This window comes from Photinus pyralis, unplaced genomic scaffold (genome assembly GCF_008802855.1).
Source record: "Photinus pyralis isolate 1611_PpyrPB1 unplaced genomic scaffold, Ppyr1.3 Ppyr1.4_LG10, whole genome shotgun sequence".
NCBI classification, from domain to species: domain Eukaryota; kingdom Metazoa; phylum Arthropoda; class Insecta; order Coleoptera; family Lampyridae; genus Photinus; species Photinus pyralis.
This window is the reverse complement of record NW_022170250.1, coordinates 5605339-5625681: the sequence shown is the minus strand read 5'-3', so window position 1 is coordinate 5625681 and position 20343 is coordinate 5605339. Positions and strand designations below refer to the sequence as shown.

At 40.6% G+C, this 20343-nt stretch overlaps 1 protein-coding gene across 1 annotated transcript; it reads right to left on the bottom strand.

Annotated features, from left to right (window-relative positions):
- Positions 1-578: 578 nt before the first annotated feature.
- LOC116161178 (sorting and assembly machinery component 50 homolog A) lies at positions 579-4749 on the bottom strand. Its single transcript, XM_031474426.1, has 9 exons — positions 4569-4749; positions 4428-4517; positions 4249-4371; positions 3895-4202; positions 1625-1730; positions 1309-1578; positions 1100-1261; positions 888-1011; positions 579-838 (listed from the first exon to the last, which is right to left on the bottom strand). The coding sequence occupies exons 1-9, from the start codon at positions 4587-4589 to the stop codon at positions 657-659; spliced, it is 1386 nt and encodes a 461-aa protein (XP_031330286.1). The 5' UTR covers positions 4590-4749; the 3' UTR covers positions 579-656.
- Between the last annotated feature and the right edge of the window lie 15594 nt (positions 4750-20343).

The following is a 20343-nucleotide window of genomic DNA, read 5'->3' as shown; positions in this document are numbered from 1 at the left end:
CATATGAATTTCACCTCAACTTTCCACGGGGGACTCGGTTGCGTCGAAAAACTTGACGGATCACGAAACATGCCGACCTTAAAGTTGGTTTTACAATTTTGTTTATATTGAACAAGCGTTCCGGGCCGAAAATAATGTTAGCGAATCAGTATTTTGTTACCGATCTACGTTTTCGCAAAGATCGCCGTTTTTCTTAGGTTTAGATGTACGATTGAAAAGGCGTAGCGCGTGTTTGGCCGTAGGTAATCGGCGTTTGCCGCCACGGACGTAGAGGGACGGGTATACGGGAAAGCCCCACCAATTGGTGTACGAGAAATGCGAGCCATTTTCGTCGTGAGAAGCGAAATTTAATTAAATCGTTAAAACATTTACTTAAGTCCCTCTCACGACAGAGTAGCTCTAGGGTCTTCATCTAGATTCGTGAAGCAAACACGTACACAGACACCTACCTTTCTCTGCTTCGGCTAAAAAAAACTCCTCGGTCCTTCTCTCCCTTAATCGAGGACAAACCCATAACGCGCAGCGAAGCTTCCGTCTTATGAATCGCCACACCACCCACATGGAAAATAAAAAACACAAAAAGTACAGTATGTTTTATTTACAGGTAAATATCCTACTATTAAATGCACAGAGATGACTTCTACCTTCCACACGCATTATAAAAACTGTACACCTATGCCAAATTGAACACCCGGTTGTGATAAGTCAGTTTCTTGAAAACTATGCGGAAAACAATAATTTATTTCAATACGGGCCATTTGTCCCAATCGCATTGCTAACCCTATCCCGTACGCGACTCTAATGTTCGTTTTCACTTTTTCAACAAAGGCCTCCTCACCTACAAATGCAAAAATAAGAAATTCGGACAAAGAGATCTTTTAGCAGACCTTCGAAGTTGCCAATGTTGCCGGCGTTAACGAATAAATGCGTCCTAAAAAGTTCACCGAAGCCACCTTTGCCCGGCCTAAACGGTAGCGGGGTGAACAAGTGCAGACCGCTGCCCCAGAACCACTGAAAATTAAAAAAAAATACAACAAACCACAATATATTGTTGCCGCACAATCCGGCTTCTTCGATTTTGGTGGTTTCAAATACTTACAGTTGATCCTAAGGCATCGCCTTCAGAATGGGGACCCACACCTCGCATGCGAAAACCGCGCAGCGACAATGGCCCCCCTAAGTAATACATATCCATCAATCCGAGCCTCCAATCGTTGCCCAACGAGTTTAAAATCCCAGCATTCGCCGAAGCTTGTACTACCTGTGGAACAGTCGCTAAAAAAATGTCTGATCAAATACGAAACCTACACAGTCGGAGAACAGCGAGTAATTCGTTTGCAAAAACACGTCGTTCTTAACAAAGCCGACATCGCCGCCGGCGCCGGCGAACTCCGTCGTATATTTAAATAGGCTACCGCATGACGGGAAGATATTATCGTCGCGAACGTCGACCGATAAGATATGTCTCAGGGCGGATTTCAGGGAAACGCCGGATTCCTCGCGTATAGCGAACGACGAGCCCTTCGTTAATACCGAGAGATCTCGTATGGCGACGTCCCATTGAAAGTTGTGTTTAATCTACTAACAAAAATGTTTTAGGCGTTTTGTCACCGTTTGCTCGTACCAAGGGCCACGAGTGCAATCCGAAATCCAAAATTAGGCCGAGATCCACTTGTTTATAGCCGGAGGAGGGCCATTCCGATGTCGCTTGGTAGATGGATGATGAAAATCTGCAAATTTGGTCATGTGCAAAGCATAGAGATAAGAAGCTACCGGAGTAGGACTTTGGGGTATGCGATAGTGGCAACAATGTGATCTAGTCAAAAGGTTACGTATTAATGCCACGCACAGTCCGCGCCATCTATAGAATAATCGCCCAAACAAATATTTACGGCAGTCGAGTCGCATAGGGGAGCGTAAGTTATACTCCCACCTCCAAACAAATATCACTTCGGTTGTGTACGTTAATGTGCGAGGCGAAGCCAATGACAGTGTCAACGGTCCTATAAAGAAAGTTGCATTTACACCCCCCCCTCCAAGCTAACAAATGTCACTTTTTCATAGTTTGGCGTTTATCCCCCCCCCCCCCCCCCCTCCACGCTTACTGAAAAATGCCACTAGAGAACTAGTACGTTGATTTTTACGTTGGTATCGCATATCGACTGGTCGCTTTGTAGAATGTACGGGAAATTGCTCCTATACAACAAGCATGACACTAGGTGGCATTTACATGATAAGCATCTCCCCCATTACCAACCTGCCAATAAATGGCACTTTTTCATATTTCAGCGTTTATTCCGACGGTGAGAACGATGCGGTTTTTTCTACGTTGGTCTTGAATTCATACCCTTCCAGTGCACAACCAACTCCCCCCCGCCCCTCCCAACGGGCCGGTTATGTTTTAATGTGCGAGGCGAAGCCGAGCAATGTGCCAACCTAGGGTGAAACAACTTTGAACTTTTGGTTGAATTAACGTGAATTAAATTGTATTAACGCGAATTAATTTGAATTAGCATGAATTAATTTTTTTTTATCAAATAATATATATTATATTTATGAATGAACAAAAGGTTACATTAACATATTGCAAATAAAATTGTTTAAAAACATTTTTTTAAAAATTTACCGTATACTTAAAATATAAAAAAATTTCATTAAATGCTGTCTGTGTCGGTATTAACGTGAATTAATTTGAATTAACGTGAAGTAATTTTTTTTATCAAATAATATATATTATATTTATGAATTTAACAAAAGGTTACAACATTAACATATTGCAAATAAAATTGTTTAAAAACATTTAAAAAAATTTACCGTATATTTAAAATATAAAAAAATTCATTAAATGCTATCTGTCGCGGTATTAACGTGAATTAATTTGAATTAAAGAGAATTAATTTGAATTAACGCGAATTAATTTTTTTTTTATCAAATAATATATATTATATTTACGAATTTAACAAAAGGTTACAACATTAACATATTGCAAATAAAATTGTTTAAAAACATTAAAAAAATTGACCGTATACTTAAAATATAAAAAATTTCATTAAATGCTGTCTGTGGCGGCTTTTTCATGTAAAAAAATCGAACCAATGCATTTAATTTTTCTGAGAAAATTAACCATTTCTGTCGGAATGTCTAAAAAAGCCCTCAAGCGGTGATATGTGAAACTAACAAAACTTCCAAATATTATAATATTTGTAGCTGAAGAATAGCTCTTTTGAACTAACCCGAGGTTGTTTAAATCGACAAAGCCGTTTCGAAGATACAGAGTGTTCTTTACGGAAACCTTTGAATACCCCCCACCACTTCATTTTTAGAGATACAGGAAAAATTATCAAACAAAAAAGGTTCAGATTATCGTCGACTTCAAAGACTGGACATTTTTTCTGTTAAGTTAATATAGCGGAATTCACAGAAACATCACTTTTTTAGATTCCAGATGATTGCAGTTACGCCCCCTAGTGGCCATTTCAGAAACTTAAAAATATTTTCCAGGTTTTTCTCGTGGCCGTTTTAACAATAACTTTTTTTACCGCAAGCCTCTACGATGAATAGGTTCTCAGATACAGTACCTCGCATTCTTAGTTGGCCACCCTGTACATTTAAATAAAATTATAATCTTTTCTGTCTTTCTTTCTTTCACCTGTACAAGTGTGCACATTTACAGCTCCAGCAACACAGTTTGTTCCATGTAATAGTCTGACAACCTTGCCACTTAACCAATAAGTAGGTCCATTATACGGGATCAGAAAAACTAGTTATCAGACCTAACCTCATTTTTTTAAATAGGAACACCCTGTATATCTTAATCTAAAAAAAACCATGACTAAATCCTATAGTCGCTACTATCGTAGACCCAAATCCCTACTTTAAACGAAGCTTACGTACACTGGACTACGTTTTCCCGTAAACGGTTTAATGAAGGATACGTTGAAATTGTTGGTGTTTTTCGAACCGTAACTGAATTCGGTCTGTACGCGCTCTCCGCGACCGAACATGTTGGGCGCGCGCAAACCGATCACCAGCGAGCCCTCGTTTTCGCCGACCTGCGTGTTTATGCCCCCGATGACTCGTTTCAGTTCGCGCACGTAAAACGTAACTTCGAGACCCTCGGGTGTGGCCTTCGCACCTTTGCTCGTGTCGATGAAGACGCCGATGTTTTGAAAGCAACCCAACGAGTTAAGCTTGTTACGCACCTACGGTTTGAATTAATACGGTCGGCGGTTTATCCGAGCGACTTACGGTGTGCGCCTTAAGTAGGACGTCTTGGAAATCGACCGCCTGAAAGAGGTCCTGCACGGCACCTTCGACATAGTCGTTCTTCGTCCGCGCCAAGCCGTTTATGTGAATGCGGTCGACGCGAGCCTGAAAAATGAGCGTGTTTAGGCGCTCGTCCGTAGCCAATTGCATGTAAAGGATACCCTAACACCTTCAAGGTTTATTTCGCGCGTCTCGACGCTGTCGCAATCATCGTAATTGATCTTGGGAGCTTGTATTCCGTGACTTTTATCCTTAAAAAGATTGATTAGAATGCAGCTGCGGTGTAGTGAGCGGGGCCCTACCTTCGCGTAAACGATTCCCATTATTTTTTGCAAGTGAAACGCGACCTACATTTAAAGTGACAAAAATTTATTGCTGACGGCACATGATGTAATGGAGTAATTAAAATTTGAAGCTTGTAAAATTTGATGGTTTGATTTTGGGATTACAAAACAGACATGGATGGATCTGGGGATTTTAGTATTTTCAGTTTTCCACCAAAAGTACCCACACATAAAGCCGCGTTTTCATAAATACTACAAATTTGCTAAAGCCTGGTGTACTCACCGAGACACGAAATTACAACGAAAGGAGACGCTTTCTTTCGGCTACTTCGCAATCATGATATCGAGATCGTGATTCGTAGGATCACGTTTTACGAAAGAACGCGCGAATTTAAATCAAAGTATGATTTAGTTTACATAATGCACATTTGCATTCGAATTACGTATTTTTTGTTAGGATTATGAAAATAATTTAAATACAAGTGAAGTACTTGCATGATTATGCTCCTCTTCGGTTACAAATATTGACTAATCTAACATTGGAGCAAAAATATCCTTGCATTTATTTATATGTTAGGAATTCGTGTCATAAAACTTATGTTCACGATTTTAGCAATCATGATTATAACATCACACTTCGAAAGAACGTTATTTGACAATCCAAACGCGTTTGGATCACCGAAAGAAAGCGCTTAGCAACTGTTACTACAGTCGTATATACCATGCGATCAAAAATCAATTGCTGTCGAGTCACCTTTGAAATTTTTGTTTACATGGGAAATCGTACTTAACTTGAACTTCCAAAGGCGACTCGACAGCAATTCATTTTTGATCGCCCGTTATACGACCGTGCTTTATAGACACAGTGGTGACAGTGTCTAATTTTTGATTGGTCGTTAAGATCGGTGGCCATGTTGCATCGAGTTTCACAGCTTATTTACTATTTAAGCTGTGTTTCCACATTTTTAACAACGTCACTGGTTGACAAATTTGAAGTCCAGGTCCCATGATATTCTTATAAAAAATAGCATCATGACAAATGACAGCCTGATATTAGCGATGGAAGATCCAAAACCACCATCTGGTAATGAGTTATCACTTCCGTGACGGAAGCGTCAACCACCGAGCAAGTTCGGAAGCAACCGTGCTGTGATCAATTGAAAATTGTTGTTTTCAAGGAAGCAGAATGGACGAATAGTACAGAATTGACAACATACAAGACAAGGTTGGTCACTCGTGGATTCGAAAATTTTCTGAATGGGAGGCTCGAGGAGGAGATTTCAGAGGCACAATAAATAAATCATTGTTGTGTTGTTTTATATATCGCTAATTGTACTAATAAAAAACGCTTATTAAATATTCATTCACAGTAGGTGTAAGTATAAGTAAGTAAGTTGTCTACTCCTTTAATATGTGTATTTTAGTATACGCAACACATGTCATACGTGTATTGTGTGTTGCCTACCTTCCCATTTGAATTTTGGATGCAACATGGCCGCTGGGCTCCTATTGTCGCCACTGTCTCTATAAAATCACTGTATTTTTTATCAACTACCATCATTCTACTGTCTCGCACATTTTTTGGATTTTTGGACAAAATACCATATTAGTTCTTCTTCTTATGAGAAATCTAAGATTGCATTCTTAGGTCTTTTGCTATTGCGAGCCCCTTCGATTATGAAAGAAACGGGACAGGGCGTCGATTCCCGAAGATGTGCTTCGTTCACATCAACTGACCTTGATGTGAACGTGAATGTTCACTGCATTCTCGACCCTACCACATCGAGCGAAAAGTTGATCGAACGGAACGACTGGTCTAGACCACTCGTTGCGTGAAAGTCATGCGCAGTTGCAGCTACAGGACGGATCTTGCAGCTGTTTTGCTATAGAGGTTATTCAGTGCCCTAACCTATAAATTCACATATTTTCTGTGAAATAAAACATGGAATTGTTCGAGGATTTTCTGGTTATTAATAGCAGTATCCATAATGCAAAAACAAAACAAAATACAAAACTGACAAATGACAGTTCAATTCTTGTCTGTGATTGGTTAGCGCATAAAGTTTGGCCACGATTCGGGAATTCAGCTAAACTTGAACTTATCCCTATCGTATACGATCATGACGTCATGGCAGCCGGTCACATCACGGAGCATATCGATCAACTTCGGGAATCGATGCCCTGATAATATCCTATCAAGGGCAATGCTGCGCGTTGAAGCCTGGGGCGGCCATATTTTCGGAGCCAAAGTTTGTTTAATTTTTCATTTTCGTGTTTATGCGATCCTTAAGTCTCGAAGTGTGCGATTTAAAACATTATTGGACAATGGTACCTACATTGTAGTGCACGGAAAATACGAAAGTATTTCGTTTCACAGGTAATTATAGGTTAGTTTTCGGTGAAATAACAAATGTGGGCTTCACTTTACGATCATTATTATCACTCCTCACTGTTTCCTTCTCGAAAGCGCGCCCAACCCCCTTGAACTCTGTCGCCATCTTGTTTCTTGCGGTTGATCCGCCATTTTAAGCCGCCATATTGGACTGCCACCTTATTTTTTGTGGACATCTCCTTAATCTTCGACTTCTTCCGGACCTCTTGGAATCCTGAACTTTTTGAAAATCGCGTTACCGTTTAGCCGCCATCTTGGTCCGAACATTTTGAATCTTCTACTTCTTGTGGACTTGTTGAAAGTCATGTGAATAGCGTACCCTAAAAATGCGCTTAATTGATCGGATTGGGCAATGCTTATGGTATATAATGTTTTAGCCAAAACCGACCAACAAAGTATGTAATTTTACTGAAAAAAATTACACATGATCTACTATTAGAGATAAAAAGGCATGAGCAATAACCCGCGTGTCTCTAGCTGACCCTGAAATCGGTCAGGCACGTTTTCTTGCTTCGCGCCGACTTGATTTGATTTTGAAATGCTTACCTACATCAATATTTTGCACCCAAATTTTTTTGATCGTTTTTTTTTAATAACAAAATCTCGATTTCAGTTAAAATTAAAAAATATCGAACTTGCCTATTGTAGTTCATCTTCAATTTCACTTTTTAACTCGAAAAGTCAGATTAATTAATATTAGATGTGACCTAAAATTTGCACGGTCATTTCTGAATCAAAATTTCGTTGTCTTATTTTGATGTCTATTCAAATAAATAATCCCATAAAACATATCAGATTTTGAAAGGTTTCACCCTGTATATACAACTTACGAAGATACATACATTTTTGAGAATTGGCAACCATGCAATTTCTAGGTGGGAAAAAGCTGCCTGCGCCATCTAAAAAGCACGAACGGGGGTTACGTTTGGCATTTTGTTTTGAATGGCGGTCCTGAACGCGCCGCTCCATAAATGTTTGTTACTTTGTGTTATTTAATGCAGGTAGTAATGTTTGCATTTCTTTATATCGTATTTGTGTTTTGTATGCCACATTTTATATTTTGTGTGTGTTTGGAATCTTTGTTTTTGAAATTTACTTGGTTTAACCGCAATGCACAATCACATGTGATACCGTTATGCTATTGTTTGTAATTGTTTACAGTGCTTGTTTAATTTATGTTTATTGATGCTGATTACTTCGCCTTGTCCCTGAAATTTTGTGCGTAAAACAAGACAAGAACATATAAAATATGTTACGCACACAATCGTCCACCATGGAAACCTTCGGCGGGACAAAAACCCCGAAAGTTTAACAAATTCATAAAAGCAAAACACATGCGCCCATAATGAAATTGATTAGTAAGCGACTTGGAACTTAGTATAAAAAAACTTATTTATCAAAATATGTGACATACAGTGGCGGATTCTGATCCTTACATATCCATCATACAAAAATGTCAAATGAAATAGACATAACATATTGAGATGTAAACGTACAATTTTTTGTGTCCACTGATGCGTTATAAAATTGCACCTGAGATGCGCTTACCGTTGGTTGAATGATCACACTGTGTACATTTTAACTCCTTCAGTGTTATTTTGTTTTTTAAAAGTAGATCTACAGTTAGTTGCGAAATCGCATCATACACATTTTAAATGCTCCACAGGTTTGTGAGACAACACATGTCGTTTAAAACTGTTTTTATAAGCGGATGCAAAATCACACTGGTCACATTTAAAATGATTGGAAGACTTGTGCGTTATCAGATGAGCTCGCAAATTGCGTTTACCGTGTGTTGCATAATCACATAGTGTACACTTTAAATCCTTCACAGTGCTGTGTGTTAACAGATGATTTTTAAAAGTAGATCTACAGTTGGTTGCGAAATCACATTGTTCACATTTTAAATTCTTGACAGATTTGTGCAACAACAGATGTCGTTTAAAACTGGCTTTATAAATCGAGACAAAATCACACTTGACACATTTAAAATGGTCGGAAGACTCGTGCGTTAACAGATGAATGCTCAAATTGCGTTTACCGTTGGTTGAATAATCACACTGTGTACATTTTAAATCCTTGACAGTGCTGTGTGTCAACAGATGTTTTTTAAAAGTAGATCTACTGTTAGTTGCGAAATCACATTGTACACATTTTAAATCCATGACGGGTTTGTGCGACAACAAATGTCGTCTGAAACTAGATCTATAAGTGGACGCAAAATCACACTGGACACATTTAAAACGGTTGGAAGGGTCGTGTGCTAGCAGATGAGTTCTCAAATTGCGTTCACAGTTGGTTGCAAAATCACACTTTGTACATTTTACATCCTTGAAAATCTTATGCGTCACGAGATGATCTCTAAGGTGGGCTTTAATATTGGTTGCGTAATCGCACTGCGCACATTTTAACTCCTTGAAAGTCTTGTGCGTCAGAAGATGCTCTCTAAAGCGAGATTTATTATTAGTTGAGTAATCACACTGAGCACATTTTAAATCTTTGGCGTTATGTGTTAGCAAATGGCTTCGTAAGTGGTATTTCTTCTTAGTTAAGTACTCGCACTGATTGCATTTGAAATCCTTCACAGCGCTGCGTTTTAAAACAGATCTAGAGTTAGTTATGAAATCACATTGTGGATATCTGAAATCCGTAACACGTTTGTGCGACGACACATGTCGTTTAAAACTGGATTTATAAGTGGATGCAAAATCACACTGCCCACATTTAAAAAGGTTGGAAGCCTTATGAGTTAACAGATGTTTTTTAAAAATAGATCTACATTTTGTTGCAAAATCACATTGTACACATTTTAAAACCGTGACAAGTTCGTGAGACAACAAATGTCGTTTAAAACTAGATTTGTAAGTGGATGCAAAATCACACTGGACACATTTAAAAAGGTTGTGTGTTAATAGATGAGTTCTCAAATTGCATCTAGTTTTGGTTGCATAATCACACTGTGTACATTTTAAATCCTTAGCAACTTTATGTTTTAACAAATGTCTTCGTGTGTATAATTTGTTGTTATTTAAGTAATCACACTGATCTTCAGAAACTTTGTGCAAACTAACAGCGACAGATTGGTTTTCCTGCTGTACTTTTCTTTCTTCTATCCAAATATGTGACACATTAGAAGAATTTGTCTCCTCACCTTCCAGTTTTATTGTATCAGAGACGTCATAAACCTTGTCCTCGATGAATTCTTCCTCTTGTTTTATTTCAACTTTTACAATTGCTGACATCACAGTTTTTTTTATAAACACAACGAAAGAGGCTATAGAGAACTTTCAGCCTTTAGATGACTGTGTGAACTTAGCAACGACAACTGTCTTGTTTTTCAAACAGAAGTTAGCTACTTAAATAATATACAGTAACTATAGTCAAATAATTGTCAAGAAGTAGTTGCGTTCAACTGCTTTCCAAAGTCTTGTTGGCTTACCTAAAGTGCATGTAGTTGTCACGGGTTTCCTTTTGTATTAACAAAGTCATTTCTTGCAATTTTTCACAGCGTGGGATGAATTTCCCTCCACACACAGGCACACATAGTTCTCCGTTTAGATCCCTTTGCAAGGCCCTCATGATTAGAGTCGTCCACGCCCAGCGTCATTCAAGCCGCCCTACGTTTGACGCAAACATGAACACACACTTACAGGGGAAGTGGCATAATCTCGCCTAGACGATAACCTCTTAGGTTTATAACGAGGTAATTCGCTAAGGGTCACTGGCCGGTTAAGATGATTTACTAGCGAATACGTGATATTTTAAATTTGTAAGAGCTAATAAATACTGACGGTTCTTTTATGTGCCGGGACTTGGGAAATAATCGCCAAGGGATTTGAATAAAAATGCAGACTTTTGTGCGTAAGACAAGACAAGAACTTATAAAATATGTTACGCACACAATCGTTCGATTCCAAGAAAACCTTCGGCGGGACAAAAACCCCGCAAGTTTCTTTATATGCCTCGACGGTAAAGACGTGGTGTTTCTCCAGCTTGGGTGCTGTTTTCGCCATAGTGGCCAGTCTTATCATGACACTCACGGATGAGGGTGACTCGTTCCTCTTGAGAGATTACTTGTTGTTCTGCTTCAGTCTCGGGGCGAGTACCGGTATAGGATCGCCTGGCCTAGGATGTATTCTCTGTCGGCCTATCGCGCCAAGTCTACTGGAGCACTGTCACGTTTTTTCGAAACAGTCAATTATTTTTTTAATTTCGGGGTCTGCGAGCTGTCATTTTCTGACGTCCGAGTATCGCGATAGGATCATGAGATCATCGAGATATGCGAGAACTACAACTTCCGAGATACCGGTTCGAAATCGGTCTATCAGACGCTGAAATGCCGCGGGAGCATATTTAAGCCAAAACGGCATTCGTTTAAATGATTAGAGCCCGAATGGTGTTATGAAAGCTGTTTTGTCGCGATCACTCGGTATCCCTCGCGGAGGTCCAGCGTACTCAAAACAAAGTAGGGCACGATCACATGCCACGTGGCGATTGACCCCAGAGTTTTCAAGGCCATTGACCCCAATTTTGTTGTGTCAAATTACCTTTTCAAGGTCATCAGAGGTCATTGGTTCCATAATTTCAGAGGACATTGATTACATACATTTTCAAAATCATCCGAGATCATTGGCCTCATTTTTTGTGGTGCCAAATTACATTTTCAAGGTCATCTGAGATCATCGACACCATAAATTTCCAAGGTCATCAGAGGCCATTGACTCCAATTAATTTTCAGGGTAATCCGACGTCATTGGCCCCAATTATTATTGTCTCAAATTACATTTTCAAGGACATCTGAGGCCATTGGCTCCATAAATTTTCAGTCATCCTAGGTCATAAACCACATTTTTGTGGTGTCAAATTAAGTTTTCAAAATCATCCGACGGCTTTGGTCCCATACATTTTCAAGGTTATCTGAGGCCATTGATCCCATACATTTTCAAGGTCATCCGAGGTCATTGGCTCCATTTTTTAAAAGTCATCCGAGGTCATTGGCCACATTTTCTGTGGTGCAAAATTACATTTTCAAGGTCATCTGAGATCATAAATATTCAAGATCATCAGAGGTCATTAGCTTCCATAAATTTTCAATGTCATACGACGTCATTGACCCCAATTTTTGTCGTGTCAAATTACATTTTCAAGGACATCCGAGGACATTGGCCCCAGAAATTTTCAGTCATCCTAGGTCATTGACCACATTTTTTGCGGTGTCAAACTAAGTTTTCAAGGTCATCCGAGGTCATTGGCCCCTATGCATTTGCAAGATCAACCGAGGTCAATGACACCATACATTTTCAAGGTCATCCGAAGTCATTAACTCTATTTTTTAAAAGTCATCCGAAGTCATTGGCCATATTTTCTGTGGTGCAAAATTACATTTTCAAAGTCATCTGAGATCATAAACATTCAAGATCATTCGAGGTCATTAGCTTCCATAATTGCAAGGTCATCCGACGTCATTGCCCCAATTTTTGGTCTCAAATTATATTTTCAAGAACATTGGCCCCATAAATTTTCAGTCATCCTAGGGCATTGACCGCAATTTCTGTGATGTCAAACTACGTTTTCAAGGTCATCCGAAGTCATTGACCCTATACATTTTCATGGCGATCCGAGGTCATTGGTCCCATTTTTTAAATGTCATCATAGGTTATTGACCCCATTTCTGTGGTGCCAAATTACATTTTCAAGGTCATCCGAGGTCATTGGCTCCCATAAAATTTGGTAATCCGACGTCATACAACCCCAATTTTTGTGGTGTCAAATTACACTTTCAAGGACATCCGGGGTCATTTGACCCATAAATGTTTAGTCGTCTTAGGTCATTAACCCCATGTTTTGTGATGTCAAATTACGTTTTCAAGGTCATCCGAGGTCATTGACCCCATACATTTTCAAAGTTATCCGAGGTCATTGCCCCCATTTTTAAACGGCATTTTAAATCCCATTTCTGTGGTGTTAAATTACATTGTCAAGGGCGTCGGAGGCCATTGACCCTATTAAGTGTCAAGGTCATTCGAAGTTATTGACCTTATAATACATTTACGAGGTCATTGATCCCATTTGTGGTGTCAAATTACATTGTCATCACAGATCAATGACTCTTTTTAACTATTATTGACCTGTACCAATACTGTATATAAGAATCCGCAGAGCAATTTTCTGTCAGTTATCTTTTACCGATTACTTGTAATCAACTGTTATATAATCCTAACGTACTCCTATACTAATTATATTGTTCGCCTGTGGTTATATCGCCTCATGAAGTGCCTACAGCCTAATTTGTTAGTTACCCAATAAGTGTTTGTGCGTAACACATTTTGTTAAAAATAGGCGACTTTGGGTGACCTTGAACATTCACGGGGGCATCGGATGACCTTGAAAATTCATAAGGGGTCTTTGGACGACCTTTAAAATTCATTTGGCAAATGACCTCGGATGACCTTGAAAATGTAATTTGACACCACAAAAATAGAGCCAATGCTTTCGGGCGACCTTAAAAATTTTGATGACTGAGGGTGCAATTTGACACCTCAAAAATGATGTCAATGCCCTTGCGTCAATCGCCACATTGCACGGGACCTTGACCCATTTTCCAAGGTCACCACTAAGTGGCGAGCGTCCTTGAACTGAAACAAGGTCGGCCCTGTATGCCTATTCGTGTACAAGTATGCACCTCCTTTGGTGTTCATGAATTCCACTTCCAGTTGACCTCTCCATGGGTGTAGCGGCATAGGGTCGGTCAGGAATAACCGAGCAGAGCCACCTACCTTTCAAGTTGAAACGAGGAACGTTTCGCAGCACTTTTGAATTTGCATGGCAGTCGGGTCGATATGGATGGCACGAATGAACTCCTACGTTGTGTAATCGGTTCTTGTGTGTGTGAGGGTGAGGGTGTGTGTGTGTGTGTGTGTGTTGGTACGTGAGACAAAATCGGGAAGGGAATTACATAAAAGACAGAACTTTTGTGCGTAAGAAATGACAAGAACAAATAAATATTTACGCACTCGACAAGACCATACCAGGGAAACCTTCTACGGGACAAAAACCCCGGTATAGGCCACACAAATACATGAAATAAATCACCTACAGCAACGAAATGCAAGAGAAAGTACACATAAATAAAACATCTCAAATGGTACGAATTAATCGAACAGAGCAACATCGGGCTGATAAAATGATTAATAGTACGAAAAAGAATAAAATGGTTACTACCTTTAAATACTCCTTCAAAACACAACAAACTAAATAATCAAGAAGAAAAACTCAGGTAAGCGTAATGCCCTCCATCGACTCCGGCGCCACCTTCCTCATTCTGCTACGCCCTTTTTTCCCCTAGCTTCGTTATGAAAATCCCCTACTCTTCAACATCTACGCAGAACGGTCGATTGGTTATATACAGAGCATATCATATTTTTGTTTCAGATGTAAGTGTGTTGCCTAACCATAAGGGTGGATTATCACAATACGATATACAGTACTTCTGTGCGGGTCTAGCCTAGACGATAATTGCTCAGGTTTATAACTAGCTAATCGCTAAAGTCTAATAGCGTTTTCGATTGGCAAAACTCATACTGCACGAGTGTTGCACGAGAAACTGAAGAAATCCATGTGAAAATTGCTCTCAATGGAACATAAATATTCGTAAATATTTGCTGTCATTTGTCCATAACCTCATTTTAGATTTGTATTTATACAATGATTTAGGTAATCGACAAATCTGTATTCTAAAAAATGACTGAAACGACTTCACTATTATTTATGATAAACAATGAGGAATATAAATTTGAAATTCCTGTAAAGAACCAATTTTTGGCGTTCACTTTAAAGAGTAAATGCAACTTTTTGTAAAGTAGAAGTTATATGGCTAGTTCATCATCTTCGCTATCGCTAGATGACAACAAAAAAACTCTCCAACGCAAGAAACAAATTCAAATTGGCGCACTTTTATTTTGAAAATTTGCTCCACGAGCTCTCCGACCTCGTGCGTCAAAATTTGCATTTAGTGCGTAATTGTTGCATCACATTTGCCAATGGAACACAGAAAATTGCCCTAAAATTACCAATAGAACGTAAAAATTGCACTCGTGCAGCACGAGTTTTGCCAATCGAAAACGCTATAANTGGAAATTAAGCGTGTGGGAATTATTTATATTTAACACTCCCAACACTAAATAACGATTTAAAATTTCTAATCAACTTTTATTTTAATAACATTGACAACTCTCATTTCACAACGATTTTTTATCCCTTGTTATCTCGTCGTCCTAGAAACAAGGATCATCGGTAGCGGACTACCTGGTCGCCACAATACTCTCCCCCAGACGATGCCGAGGGAAACGAATTACTCGACCAAACCGGGATCGTAGAATTTCTTCAGGCTCCGTGCCTGGTGGCGGCAAGTCAAAAGTCACCCTGTGCTGGCTCTTAAGTAAAATTCTCGAATTCTGCTCATTTGAATTTTCGTTCTTGGCCGCCACCGAAGGTGTCTGTTTTTTACCAAAATATAACTCGGGCCAAGACGCCAAAATAAAAGCCGGTTTGATTCTGTCCACCGAGACAGCTTTTGTCTTCCCTTTCACTAACAGATTGAACATCTTGGGGCCACGTTTAACAACCTCATATGGCCCAAGGTAAGGCGGTTGCAGTGAACGACGCACATGATCATCTCGAATAAATGCATGCGTACATTCGTCCAATCCCTTGATAAAAAAAGGTCGTTGCCTAGAATGGTCTGCCGCTGCAACAGGTCGAATCTCGTTCATAATACTAGTAAGCTCGTCGCTGAACTGCGTAGCTATCACGTTTGAAGGAGTTTGTTTATCTAAAAACTCTCCGGGCAAACGCAAAGTTGTACCGAAAACCATTTCGGCTGACGAGGCTCCGAGGTCTTCCTTGAAAGTGCTTCTCAATCCGAGAAGAACCAAGGGAAGTCGATGAGACCAGTCCGTTGTTTCGAAGCACATAAGAGCTGCCTTCATCTGTCGATGGAAACGCTCGACAAGACCATTTGCCTGAGGATGATAGGCAGTTGTCTTAATATGATCTACTCCCAGACGAATACTCAACTCCCTGAACAGAGTGCTTTCAAATTGGCGACCACGGTCCGTGGTCACTCGATGTGGAACTCCAAAGTTTGAAATCCAGCTCGTGATGAATATACGTGCCACAGTTTCAGCTCGAATATCCGCAATAGGAACTGCAATCGGCCATCGAGTAAAGCGATCGACGGCTGTAAAAATATACTGCATTCCATCCGACGGCGGTAGCGGTCCTACAATATCAATATGTACATGTTGAAAACGCTCAGATGGAAGGTCAAATTTGTCTAAGATTGCTCTGTTGTGTTTGTGCACTTTAGCTTGCTGGCATGGTATACAATGCTTAACAAAGTTGGCTATATCCTTCCGCATAGAAGGCCAGAAGAATCGCTGACGGATCAATTTCTGCGTACCTCGAATTCCAGGATGGCTGATGCCGTGCATTTTATTGAAGCATGATTTTCGTAACGAATTTGTTACGAAAGGCCGCATTTTGCCAGTGGACACTTCACAGATCAATTCAAGGCTCGAGTCGAAGTGTTTCAATCGAAGCAGTTTGAAACTGGTGTTCTCGACAGAGAGCAATTGTTGTAATTCAAGATCCACTATTTGATCGGCGGCGAGCGCGGAAAAGTCGAATGATAGTGATGATATTGTAGCGATACGTGAAAGTAAGTCAGCAACCAAGTTGTCTTTTCCCGAGATATGTCTGAAGTCCGTTGTTCTCTCGGAGATCTGCGCCACCCGACGCCGTCTCGTCGGATCGGTGTGATGACTCGTCTTTCCAAACGCACCAAGTAGTGGTTTGTGGTCAGTAAGGACAGTGAATTGTTGGCCCTCCAAATAATGATCGAAATGACGGATAGCCCTCCAAATTGCCAATAGTTCCTTGTCGTAAGTGTCATATCGATATTCGGATGGTTCATGCTTTTTTGAGTAAAACGCAAGAGGTTCGATGACGCCGTCAACTACCTGGTGTAGAACAGCTCCAATTGCAGCATCGCTTGCATCCGTTTCAAGAACAAGGTGTGCATTTTCCTTCGGGTGTGCTAACATTGTTGACTCGGCGAGGAGTCTTTTCGACTCTTCGAACGCCGCACGGGTGAGTTGCGTCCAAAGAATTTTTGTTTTATCATTTTTTACGTTGCCAACGATGAGGTTGTTAAGCGCTTCTTGGCAGTGAGCTGCACCAGGAATAAAACGCCTGTAGAAGTTGATTGCTCCAAGAAAACGGCGGAGTTCCTTCACAACAGTGGGCAATGGGATATTGTTGATCGCTTGGACCTTATCCGGAAGGGGTTTGATTCCACTACCGGTGACGATGTGGCCCAAAAATTGAACAGATGATTGTCCAAAACGGCACTTCGCCAGATTAATCCTCAACCCTGCCGATTGGAGACGCGTTAACACCAATCGCAAATGTTCGAGATGCTCTTCGAACGATGACGACGCCACTAAGATATCATCAATATAAGCAAACGAAAAATTGAAATCCGCCAACAGTCCATTTATCATACGTTGGAACGTCTGGCTTGCATTGCGTAACCCAAATGTCATAACTGGGAATTCATATAACCCAAATGGGGTTACGATTGCGGTTTTTGGAATATCCTCAGGGTTTATAGGTATTTGATTGTAAGCACGCTCCAGATCCAACGTCGTAAAATGTTTTTTTCCGCGAAGCATCCATTGCACGTCGTGAAGATGGGGAATAGGATACGCATCTGGAATCGTTGCCGCGTTCAACCTGCGGTAATCACCACAGGGTCGCCAATTACCATCCTTTTTTCGTACGAGATGTAATGGTGAGGCCCACGGTGAATTAGACGGGCGACAAATGCCCCGTTTAACCATAGATGCAAATTCTTTTTTCGCAGCATCTAATTTCTCGCCACTCAATCGACGCGGCTTGCAGCTGATAGGCGGGCCCGTGGTTTCGATATGATGGATAACCATTGGAGGCTTGATCGAGTCGTCAAACTTCTTTGGTTCGGTAAGTTCGATGAATTCGTCTACGATGGTAGCGAACGGATGTTCTAAATGCAGTGATGATAAGCCGATTCTCGTTTGATCCTTTCCAGTTCTACAAACGCAGGCACCTGTTACTCGATCAGTAATTTTGCCTTCCGAAATACTGACGTCGAGTTTAAAATTGTCGAGGAAATTGGCGCCAAGGATTGGTGTGGATGTGTTGGCAATAGTAAAACGCCAGGTGAATGTACGGTCAAATCCAAGCGAGATCGTCAAATCTCGAGTGCCGTATGTCCCAATTATTGTGTTGTTAACTGCAAGTAATTGCCCAGATTGGCTAGTCGGATCACCGTTCGATGAAGGAAACAGTGACAAATCCGCCCCAGTGTCCACAAGAAACGACTTGTGTGTTTGTGGGTCGTAAACGAACAGACGTTTCGATGAAAAGCAGGTGATGGTTGGGGGTGTAGTTTCCTGCACCCCCACTACTCGTTTTTTGTAACTTTTGGATAAGTGCAGTTTTCGCGGCCGTTTTTCGCCAGATCGCCGAATCTCCAATGATAAAAGCAATAGCCGTCATAATTATTTGACTCACCGTTTCGAGGACTCACTGGAGTCGCGTCACGGCTTCGTGTCCGAGACTCTCTACGTTTTTGATAGTATCCACTTCGGCCTTGATCGGTGTTACGACCACCACTTGTCACTAACCTTTCGATCATGTCAAACAGTTTATCAATTTTGTTGGCTTGTTGGTCTAAGCGTGTACTGAGGGAACGGTCTGCTGATCGTGAGCGGGAGCGTCCTAAGCGTGTACTGAGGGAACGGTCTGCTGATCGCGAGCGGGAGCGTCCAGGTTCTGATTTTCCTCCAATAGCACTGATGCGTGGCTTATGGTCTGCAGCTCCGTAATGTCGTGTGCCTTCCATAATTTTATCTGCTCCGTTAACTAGCTCGTTGATTGATTTTCCATCCTCGAAAGCCAACAAAGGAATTCGCAGCTGCTCGGGAAGGCGTTCAAGCCATAGTTTTTTTGCAAAATCTTCCGGGAAGCTAGGTGCTAATTGTTTCATACGACTCCAGAGCCAACTAGGCTTCTCGTCTCCTAGGGATAGACCCCTCAACACTTGTTCGTATTTTTCCAGTGGGCTATCAGTGAATTCTTTCAAAAGGGCGGCTTTCAATGATGGCCACTTCTTTTCATTCGGTGGGTTTTCAATGACGTGCGGAATTCGGATGATGACTTGCTCGTTGAGTGCCGAAAGCACGCTATAATATTTTTGCTCGTCATCTACAACACCGCATATACGAAATTCCGCTTCAACAGTTTAAAGCCATAATGCTGGGTTGGAGGTCCAGATTGGCTGAATTCGTGGTCGCTTACTTATCGATTCTATGTAACTAATTTGCGTTTCCTCTTTCGATGAATTTGGTGCCTGTTGTCGTGCGGAAAACGCCGTATTCGCCAGTTCTGTTAACGCTGACGAAGCTAGTGAGGTATTCGTCGTCATCTGAGGAATTAACTTTGGAAATGAGACAGAATTATCGACGTCCTGTCGTGTAGTGCCAACTGAATTTTCAATCTCTGCATCTTTTTCATGAACTAAATCTGTTTCGCAACTCTTGAATTGACGCAGACGATTTTGTAGATTGTCGATGGTTCTTTCTCTAATACGCAAAGCCAGTTCGAAGCGTGTTTCCAAATCCTGCATAGCTTGTTGCATTTGCTCCAATTGGACGTTGATATCGGCAGTCGGTGATGTCGATTGTTGAATCGTTTCAGTAATCACTGGCATAGTTGTCAGCATTGCCTCATTATCGTGTGTAACGTCGTTTTCGGGTATTGTGACGTCGGTGTTGTCGTATTCCACACTTCTAAAGGATTCCATCAAATTTGTTCGCACAATAGGAACGGAGGAGGGAGAGATTATATTACCACTTCTCAATTCCATGTAACAAATCGTAAAATTTACAGTGATGTAGTAATGTTAATCAAACGTCGGGGTCACCAATGTGGGAATTCTTATATTTAACACTCCCAACACTAAATAACGATTTAAAATTTCTAATCAACTTTTATTTTTTTAATAACATTGACAACTCTCATTTCTCAACGATTTTTTTATCCCTTGTTATCTCGTCGTCCTAGAAACAAGGATCATCGGTAGCGGACTACCTGGTCGCCACAATCCCACACAAGGTGAACCTTCACCCATCCTTTACAAATACCGGGTTTAACATATGCAAACCTTCACCCATCCTTTTACCGGGTGAAATACATTTTTGAGCTATCTTGATATGCAAACAAACACATTGCAAATAGGTTGCCTAAAAGGTCAAGACTATCCTTAATTAAAACTAATGTAATTAATTTTTCTGTCTGCTT

Coding starts and splice junctions, on each gene's coding strand:
- LOC116161178 (XM_031474426.1), bottom strand. CDS start 4,589: ATGGGAATCGTTTACGCGAAG. Junction 1,579..1,624: donor GATTGCACTCGTGGCCCTTG/GTACGAGCAAAC, acceptor TTTTGTTAGTAG/ATTAAACACAACTTTCAATG. Junction 1,262..1,308: donor ACTCGCTGTTCTCCGACTGT/GTAGGTTTCGTA, acceptor ACTGTTCCACAG/GTAGTACAAGCTTCGGCGAA.